This window comes from Tachypleus tridentatus, chromosome 4, assembly GCF_004210375.1.
Source record: "Tachypleus tridentatus isolate NWPU-2018 chromosome 4, ASM421037v1, whole genome shotgun sequence".
In the NCBI taxonomy this organism is placed as follows: Eukaryota; Metazoa; Arthropoda; class Merostomata; order Xiphosura; family Limulidae; genus Tachypleus; species Tachypleus tridentatus.
Window position 1 is genome coordinate 83,082,208 of NC_134828.1, and position 10,252 is coordinate 83,092,459.

At 32.5% G+C, this 10,252-nt stretch overlaps 1 protein-coding gene across 3 annotated transcripts; it reads right to left on the reverse strand.

Moving 5' to 3' along the window:
- Positions 1 to 1,033: 1,033 nt before the first annotated feature.
- On the reverse strand, positions 1,034 to 9,451 carry LOC143249574 (crustacean hyperglycemic hormone-like). 3 transcript variants are annotated; one of them, XM_076499677.1, is made up of 4 exons: positions 9,292 to 9,444; positions 7,694 to 7,792; positions 2,967 to 3,187; positions 1,034 to 1,540 (listed from the first exon to the last, which is right to left on the reverse strand). In XM_076499677.1, exons 3-4 carry the CDS (start codon positions 3,185 to 3,187, stop codon positions 1,432 to 1,434), a joined length of 330 nt encoding a protein of 109 aa, XP_076355792.1. In that variant the 5' UTR covers positions 7,694 to 7,792; positions 9,292 to 9,444; the 3' UTR covers positions 1,034 to 1,431. The 3 variants fall into 3 exon arrangements, with proteins under 3 accessions (XP_076355792.1, XP_076355790.1, XP_076355791.1); XM_076499675.1 differs by lacking the exon at positions 7,694 to 7,792 and having other exon boundaries at positions 9,292 to 9,451; XM_076499676.1 differs by lacking the exons at positions 7,694 to 7,792; positions 9,292 to 9,444 and adding an exon at positions 4,530 to 4,687.
- Between the last annotated feature and the right edge of the window lie 801 nt (positions 9,452 to 10,252).

The following is a 10,252-nucleotide window of genomic DNA, read 5'->3' on the forward strand; positions in this document are numbered from 1 at the left end:
GTCAATAATTATTTAATTTTTTTGTTTTAGTTTGGGGCAACGTTATCCAAACTTTTATAACCCACGTATCCTCTCTAATAAATACGATTTCTTGCGCTCACTCAAACGTTATATATAATAAAAAAATAAACAAAATTTCAAGTGATCTGTTTTGACTGCAGACAAAAGGCATTTAACATTTAGACTACAAGACCAAGTAGATATAAGTGTGTTTCTTTCTCAGCTAAACTCGTATACAAAAATATTTTAAGGTATAACTAAGTTGTAATTAAAGTATCGAAAGAATCAATTTTCTCTCGCACTTTAAAACAAAAATGTTTATAAAACTTGATAGTTTGGCCGACAACTTATTAATAAGAAAGAAAAACATGTTAAGTTTAGAACTCTAATATGAGAACCTTCATTTAATTACACGTTCAAAAATGTAGTTCTTTCAAAATCAAGTAACCAGAAAGTGCCAATTTATGTATTTTTTTCATTTAAAAATTAAATAGATATTGGCGTTATCACATTAAGTATAAAAACCCATGTTTTGTTTTTTTCTAAATATTATTTCATTGAAAACCGAATGAATATTACGTGAGAATCTTTCCGAGTTTGTTTTTGTAAACGTATCCTAATATCCAATCTGTACTTCAAAATGATAAAAACATCGTGATACAAAATTTTTAGACATAACTGTTTAAAAAGTTAACTAACGTACCAGCCTTTATCATTATATAATGAGGTTTTTGTGTGCATAAAAGCAAATGGAGCATTAATTGACAGGCAGTTTCGCATCCAGTTTAAGCTTTGGATTTATTTTAGGAAGGGTAAATTTGTAGGTAACAGAATGATTATCATCATGTGTTATGTTACATACAGGAATGAAAGAATGATGTTTATTTAGAATCAAGCACAAAGCTACATAATGGGCTGTCTGTACTCTGCCCACCAGTGGTATTGAAACCCAGCTGTTAGCGATTGAATCCACAGACATACCGCTGTGCCACTGGAGGGTAGGCATAAAAATGTACAGAAACAAACGCAATGCTGAAACTCAACATGACATTTTATTTCGAATCTAAAAACGAAATATTTCAATATATATGTACACATTTTAAAATACACAGATAAATACTGTATAGATAACGTGTTATATAAGTTACTTTTTCACATAAGTGCAAACAGTGGAAATGATCACATTTCTTACAGATTACTAAACCCTGAGTCTAGATATAGATCAAGAAAAACAAAAAACCTTCTACCAAAATCTTCAACATCAACAAACAATAATCTTCTAGTCTAAGTTGGAGTTTTTAAATTAAATAACATTAAACATTTTTTTTTCACTTGTGTGGTAAAGCGTGCATTATGTCTAATATCTAGTAAACTTCTTACTTTAAATAACGAAATTCAGCTAGAACATCATGGAGACAATTAACCTTGGTGTCACTTTCCATACAAAACGTTGACCATCTTTATAATATCTTCTTTTTCGGAGTGCATAAGTAAAACCTTCAAACAATCGTTAAACATACTATTCTTGAAACAGTTAGACCTGGAAAGGAAGGAAGATTACTTTAACCTGTCAGTACGTACGGATAAGTTGTACATAAAGACTACTTTCTGTACGTTTATGTTTATTATATTGATAACGAATAAGATACAAGTCAGGTAGCTTTATATTTCACATGATTTTGTTTTGAGTTTCACGGAAAGCTATACGAGGGCTAACTGCGACAGCCGTCTCTAATTTAGCAGAATAAGACAAGAGAGAAGGTAGCTAGTCATCACCACCCACAACCAACTCTTAAGTTACTATTTTACCAACGAATAGTGTGATTGACCGTCACATTATAACGCCTCCACCACTGAAAGGAAGAGAATGTTTGGTGTGACGGGGAGTCGAACCCGCGACCCTCGGATTACGAGTCGGTGCCTTAACCACCTGGCTATGCCAGGCCTTGTACGTGCTCCTGTATATATTTTTATCCTTAATAGTTTATTATCAATTTAAGGTAAAATCATTTGTTTCATAGTGCATTTCACATGTTTGCTTGTGTTCAAAAGCAAAAAAAGCTACACAATGGACACTCACTGATCATACTGCAGATATCGAGCTCTGATTTGTAATGTTTTAAGCTACATTTCCAGTTTAATCATAGTTGGGGCGAGCATTTTACATACAAGATATATTACTTATATACTATCTGCTTGCGAATATGTTTGTGATTTGTAAAGCAAAGATATAATGTTTACAGATCTGTATTAGCTCAAATATGCATCATAAGCAATGAAGATTTAAATCTGAATAGCTGTTTTGTTTCTAAGGACTACAATACAGCCATATTTCCATTTGGACAAATGACAACAGAGTTTAAGTTGAAATGTAATATATTAGCAAATAAATATTTATATTAAAACCTGATAAATTAGAATATAAATTTAGTTTTCATAAAACTTAATGGGTGATAACAAGAAATAGGTTTTGAAAGTGGAAAAATATTTTCGTTAAATATCGTGATATTAAGAGAAATATTTTTATTAATTCCATGATAAATGGCCCGGCATGGCCAGGTGGTTAAGGTGCTCGACTCAATCTGAGGGTCGCGAGTTCGAATTTCTGTCACACCAAACATGCTCGCCCCTTTCAGCCGTGGGGGTGTTATAATGTGACGGTCAATCCTACTATTCGTTGGTAAAAGAGAAGCCGAAGAATTGACGGTAGATGGTGATGACTAACTGCCTTCCCTCTAGTGTTACACTACTAAATTAAGAGCGGCTAGCGCAGATGGCCCTCGTGTAGCTCTGCGCAAAATTCAAAAACAAAACAAACAAACCATGAAAAATCGCGTGAAAGGTAAATTACAGGTAAGACAATAATTTGACCTAAATGTTATAAGTCACAAATTTCGTTTTCTCTTTTGAACTCAAAATTGGCCAAAAAAAGAATATTGTAATTTTATTTATTCATATTCACTTACCTGCATTCCTGATGTATAATAGGATCTCGGTAAACATTGTAACACTCCTCACAGGTACGTACCAATCGGGCAAAAATAGCTTTATCAAATTTTCCCATACATCCCAGATGAGCAAAACTTCGTTTTTTAATGTTTTTGGTTTCAATTACTGTTGCTATGAGCAACAACAATGTTGCCAGATTAGCATAAGCGACGAGGTAGTGATTTTGTTTTAGCGTCATCTGTTGAAGATAGAAACGAACACATTTAAATATGAAACAAAGTAAATATAAAAATTAGGTTATTATTTATAAGTTTACAATAATTTAATCAAAAGTAAACAATAAAAACATGGAAAATTAACAGCAATTTTGGAAATACAACAAATGTGCTATGAAAATAACATTAATTTCTTCAAACGTTCATAGATTTTCTGTAAAAGTTTCACATCGTTTGATAAGTATTAAATAAAAATGTTTTAAAAGCGAGCAGCAGCTCAAAAGCTGAAAAAGATGAAACAGTTATTTAAAATGAGTATCAAAATACATAAGCATCGGTTTGAATAAAGTGGGTGTTTTACATATTTACAAGTTTAATGGCTGATGTTTACTGGAATGGTAGGGTTGGAAGTATCGAAGTGCAAATTTTGTATGAGAAGGACCGATGCAACTAAAAAAAAATTGAATTGTTTAAGGGCAAAGTCACATTAGGTTGTCTACTGTGTTCACCGTGGTGTATCGAGCTCCGAAATTTAGTGTTATAGTTCAGTAAACTTACCGCTGTCCCACGGGGTCAAATCGAATTGAGTTGAGCATTAAAACTAAAAGCTGTTCCAATTCTCTCCAAAATATTAACATTAGAGATATTAATATAATATTTGCCTTAAACATTTAATTTTGAAAATCAAAATTATAATAAAAACGTGATACATAAATCAACAATAATAATGTATAAAGTAGAATTGGTTTCTGCCAGCTGGTTCTGTGGTCAATGGTTTGGTACAATGTTACATGGGTTGAACCCTAACAATTGTTTGTAATGAGACTTCACACTTGGATGAAGAACAGCTTGTACTTGGCCTGTTTTAAGCTTCACTAGCATGAACACAAATGTTAATAATGAAAACACTAACCATGCGTAAAGCTAAAGTTTCAGTTTTAAGTTCAAGAAAATATGAAATTATAGAACAATAAAATGTGTGTCTGAAAGTGATTATAGTGGATTCAAAGCCGTTTAGAGTGCCAATAATTCATATTCAAATTATTTGAATTGATGGCTACCATAAAACAATATTATTCAAACAATATGCAAGTGTAAAGTATTGTTAATATAGTTAATTTGGATAGCCTATTCCTAAAAGTATTATTAAGTACATGTCTGTAGAAAAACTGACAATGTTGTTCTGAATAAAAACAGAAACCAGGGGTCGTCATTGTAACACTAAACTTAAACAGTCTTACGTAATAAAAGAAAGTAATTTATAGAGAATAAAACGAATTATTTAGGTAAGAGCAGCCAATTAGACCAACTATATAACATTTATGTTGCTTCAAGTACCAATGAAATAAAATTTTAACAACTTACCCGATAAGCAGCATGCAAACAGTTGTTCAGGCGGGTTAGTTTTGTTTCTTCTGGTTATATAAGTATTTATACGCTCTCAGCTAAGTAAAATAATGACACAACCTAGCTACTGCACCCAAAGTAGGGCTGTGTCCATGGCCGATGTTAGGTGAAAATTGTGTCATAGAAATTACGACTAAACCTTAATGAATATGGAGCAACAAGCCAAGGGTAAACGATGTATGTAACTACTTATCAATGTGTTACTCAGTGGCGGAAGAGAAAAAATAGAAACGATGGCACAGCTTTCAAAAGAAGGTAAAACTTTCTGCATAATAAAAGCCTCAAAGTAATAGAAGTATTGATGAAACATCTAAAACCATTTAGATATAGAGAAATAGTTGAAGTTCTCTATTATTAAGAAAATTTTACTGCATTACAAATAACTTGCTTTCATTCTGCTTGTTGAACTTCACATAACAAAAAGTCATTCTACATTAACATTAAATAGAATGAGACAAACATACTATCACATCTCAGTACGATGTCAATAATTATAATTACATTTATTCTGAAAAGCAGAATAAATTTAAATGAAACATTTCTTTCGAACGCTGTTTCTATCTATACGCATTAAATACGTAACGTGAAAAATATGGAAAAATGTCATACAACATTTGTGATATTTTTAGTAACCTGGTAAGTTACTATATAGTTTGTTGGTACAGTCTGGTTTAATTTTTGTAAAAAATTCTAATTAAAAAAAAATCAAATCAATAAAAATTGCAAATGTTTATTCGTTACAAAGTTATAAAATGTGAAACTTCTTTGAATAGTGTAAGGAAGAAAAGTTAACTACCAATAATATATCACTAAATGTCCCATTACGAACTATTATCAAGGAATGACCACCAGCTACCGATATATCATTAAAGTTTCAATTACTTAGTGTGATTAAGGAATGAGTATTGGCTAACGGTACATCTTTAAATATCTCATTAATAAGTATGATTGAGAAAATAGTTTAAGCAACAGGTATATCATGAAATGACCCATTACTAAGTACGATCAAGGAACGACTATCAGCTACTGGTGTATCATTAAATATCAAATTACTTAACATGGCAAAGGGATGAACATAAACTATCAGTATATCAGAAAAAGCTAACATTAATCATATCATTATTAACTAATTTAGTACCGGTTTCCTGCAAGAGGAATATACAATAGTACGTGATCTACAACATATCGTTTGTACGTCAGTGACGAGATCTTTCTATTCAGTTTTAGAGCCCGTCATGTCTACTGAGGTATACCACACGAAGCGTTGATCGAAAAGATAACATATATACTTTACAATACATCTAGTTTAATAGCGTACACTTTGAATTGCAATTAAAATATAAAAAGCTGAAACAGCTTAATTTGAAATGAAATTTAAACATACTTTTGAAAAAGCCCCCGATGGGACAACGTTAAGTCTTCGACTTTAAAATGTTAAAATTAGGGTTTCGATTACTGTCAGTGAATACAGCAGATAGCCTGATGTGGATTTGCTATAAGAAAAACACACACTTTAGGAGAATGGTAGTGTCATCTATTGGCTATCTAGGTATGTGTAGTTTTTAAGACGGGGAATCATGAATATTTTTTCTTCACCCAAGTAAAAAAGAAATCACTGCGTCAAATTATTAATTCATCATAAGTTAGTGTTTTTGTATGTGGATGTTGCAAAGTTGTTGTTTTTTTTGGTAAACGAACTAGTTAAAGTCAACTTTCAACAAACACAACTGAAACCTCTATTTACAATTTAGCTCTGACGTAATAATTCATTGTGTGTAGTGTGAAGGATCGTTTGGTAACAACCACACATTCAGAGACGAGATCGCGTGTTACCAAGTCTCGTTTAGTAAAAACAGCAAAATGTCACTTCAGAACAGGTGGTAGAGTTTAGAATGTTTGAAACATAATTATTAAAGAAATTAACTATATAAAATTATTCAGATACGTCTTTACTTCTGAAACGGCAAAGGTCACCTTTGTACGTTTTTGTGACTTTAGTGCCACATGCTAAACAATATTTTAATTTATCTTGTCTGAATAAGTATTACATTTGTCCCACGCGATTATATTCAATCAGAATGTCACCTTTAACAGCAGGTATGCCAAACAGCGAGAAGTTCCATTGTTTAACTTCAGCTTACTGTTGCTTACGAGGTGGATAACAAACAATGACCGAACAGTTGTCTTTGTGGCTACACTTTACAAAATACCCGAATTTACTGGCATTTTTATAACATCCGCACTTAAAGTGTGAAGCATGTTCAGCAGCATACTAAACACCGAACCTTGGATCTTTCCATAGTACACTGAACATCGAACCTTGGATATTTCCATCGTAGTTCAGCACGCTAAGCAAATGTCATGCCCTAAGTTACGTAAGAACTAAACACATCGTGATGCGAACAATATAAATAACATTAAGAAAGCACAAGTATTTCAAAGCTGAATGAGTCAGATGAAATACTTGATAACCCTACCGCTGTCTCGGAAGACAGACTCACGTCTTTCATAATTCTTACTTTGTGATGTATATCTAATATTAAACATTACCTCAACAACCTGTTTACTTCGTTTCTGTGGTCCGTTTGACCAGGCGCTATTAACGCGGGACAGGCAATGAAATATTAATCACACGAGTACGATTCAAAAAACTTATTTTTTCTGATAAAACCTTAACATAATTATAATGAAGGTAACTCTAAAAAAATTTAAAAATATATGAACGAGAAGGGAAACGTGAAAACATTACAGTTTCTTTTTCTCTCAGTCTAGAAACAATTGGGGGTGTTCTGAGATAGCTCTTGAACCTCGTTTCAACATGACCGAAGACAGTTAATTAGAATTGGTTAGATATGTATATAAATGTCACAGAAAAGTAATATTTCTTGGAGGCAAAAGCTAATGAAAAGCTGTTAAACTAAGAAGTTCAGTTTAAGGACATGAGGGCGGGGCTTTTAGTTTGTTTTAGATATTCGTGCAAAGCTACACGCGAACTGTAGCAGTTCTCAATTTTGAGCTGATAGGTTAGCAAGAAGGTAACTAGTCAATAACACACACCACCAACTCTAGGGATACACTACTTGAATAATAGGTTTTGATTATCACACGTATAACGCACTTACGGTCACAAATGAAATAATGTTGCTGTAAAGAAAGACAAACCATGGATGCACAGACCCACAATCTGGCACACTATTCAATAGGTTACATCTGACACCTACCTGAAGAAATGAACAAAGTAACAAAATTAATAACTACATATATACAATTTAATCTCGTATTAATGAGTTACGAGGACAAATGTTTCGTAAACATTCAGAAAGTTTATTCAAACGTTAAAAACAGTTAAGATAATACAAGAACAAACAGGAGATTAAACCGATATTCTCAGCATAAAACTTTCCATAAAAGATGTTTTTAAACCATAAAGTAGTCCTTCCCATTTCGTGACACATTCAGTTAAACATAACCGTTGAACTAACTTTCACTGCACGTTTCGTTATGCTTGCCAATTAACTTGTCTGCCGATCACTCAGTGACTTTCCATTTTATTCGATTTTGTAATTGTAGAAAACAGGCAGTACATGTTATTTTTCACTAATTAATAATTCAACTTTAATTATTCTATAGTAATTAGTACTACTAGAGAAATATTATGTTGTAATTATTAGCGATATGTAGTATTTCTATAAGTGTTGTTAGCGTGTGTTTCTTATAGAAAAGCCATATCGGGCTATCTGCTGTGTTTACAGAGGGGAATCCAGTCGCTGATTTTAGGGTTGTAAATCCGACGACATTAGTGAAAATCACGAACTAGATTTTAAACTTAAACACCTGTTTTAGTAATTTGCAATAGTATATGATCTGCCCTACTAGTTATATTTTTACAGCATATTGGAATGATTATCGCTTACACATTATTTTATGACTGCAGATTAACCATGAAAGGTGCCGATTGTTTGAGTAACAATTTTTAAATTGATTTTGGACACGTTAGCCAGGTGTTGATTTATGGTTAGCCCGCAGGGTTGCGAATCGGAAAGATCTAAAGTTTACGACGCTGAACAAGTTCTGAACTTGTAGCTGTGGGTGTGTTATAATAGTGAGAGACAAACTCATCTTGTGGCGGTGGGTGTAGTTAATTGGTTTCTCTCTCCCTCTCTCGTGTTTAGTTCAATATTGTGGACTGTTATACTTGAAATTCAGTGGGTCTTTCACCTAATCGTTCAACCTACTTACGCACAAGCTGCACTTTCACATATAAAGTTTCGTACGCGGCATTTATTAGGATTCTTATCAGTTCAGCTGTGCGAGGTAAATATTATTTACATTTTTCATGCATTGTGTTTTAATTATGGGAAACTGACGTCACTGGGAGAATATTTTTTTAGCGTAAATTGAATAACAAACCTGTGGAGTTTAAACTCGAGATTAATTCTCCAAATAGCCATCCATTTTATTTGTTATTTTTAAAACTAATTATTTTGGTCGTTACATAACATTTAATTTAATTTTTGTTATTATTGAATATGATAATTAAGCCAACAATAAACCTTGAAAGCTCATATTATATACATATATTTTAATGATTTTAAATCTATCTGCACATTTTTATTGATAGAGGAACTAGACCATGGATCAAAAGTACATTGAAGGTATTTCAATACAATAAATTTTATCTGAATAACCTTTCTCAGTAACAAAATTAAGTGTTACATACTTTTCTTACTGTCTTGAAAACGTAACCACTTGAGTTTTACGTAACTTGACAAACCACGTGAATAAGAAAGCCAAATGTCACGAGACAACAACTGTGGGTTGATGACCGTTCTAGAATCACGAGGTTCACAAACCAACGAGGAGTAGAGAAATGAAGTAGAATCATAACCGTGAATTTCTTATATTTTAGTGAGAGAAGCGATCTACCAATAAGATGAGGAGCTGTGAAATAAGGGCTTGAATTTTATTGGTCCGATATAACCTGATTTATGAATACAAAAAGAGAGCAACTATAATGACGTACCTAGTGTATAAATTAATTATTCAAAAGCTTGTACATGACATCTGTTTTTGGCGCAGACTTGAATGGATACGACAAGCATGATTACGCCAATAGTGAACCCTGAACAAATATAATTACTGTAGGAAAATACAAATAAATTAAATATTGAAACATTTAAATAAAGAGTGTCTGACAGGCTGCTGAGACAAACGTTTTTGATGGGAAAACTCTCCTACAGATGCTTCTTGTAGTAACGTTCAAAGAGATACAAAACCCAATATCTGGGAATAATGTACAGATTTTACACTACCAAGATATTTATATTGTTATCTACTAAATCCGCTTATTATAAAGATATTAGATACACATAGACACTTTATAGGTGACATTGTGAAGGAGCCCATCCTGTACGAATGTGACATTCGAGGTGAAAAGTATGACTGAGTTAAAATTCCCTTTGTTGTGCTGTATTTTTCAACAGTTTCACTGTTAACTAACAGATATTAGTATTGCTACAGTTACATGGCATTATTCAACCAAAGTTAGTTTCTAAGAAGTATATTGTAATATCTTAATGAACCAACGTATTAGTTGAAAATTCAATGTCAGTATTTGCTACTGTCTGAAACAGAATCTATCCAAAACACCTATCCAATAAAATTTAACATGCGCTCCTTAG

Excerpts from the sequence above, each read along its gene's own strand:
- LOC143249574 (XM_076499675.1), bottom strand. The coding sequence starts at position 3,187 with ATGACGCTAAAACAAAATCACTACCTCGTCGCTTATGCTAATCTGGCA. Across the intron at positions 1,541-2,966 it reads ATTATACATCAGGAATGCAG|GTCTAACTGTTTCAAGAATA; the intron begins GTAAGTGAATAT and ends CTTCCTTTCCAG.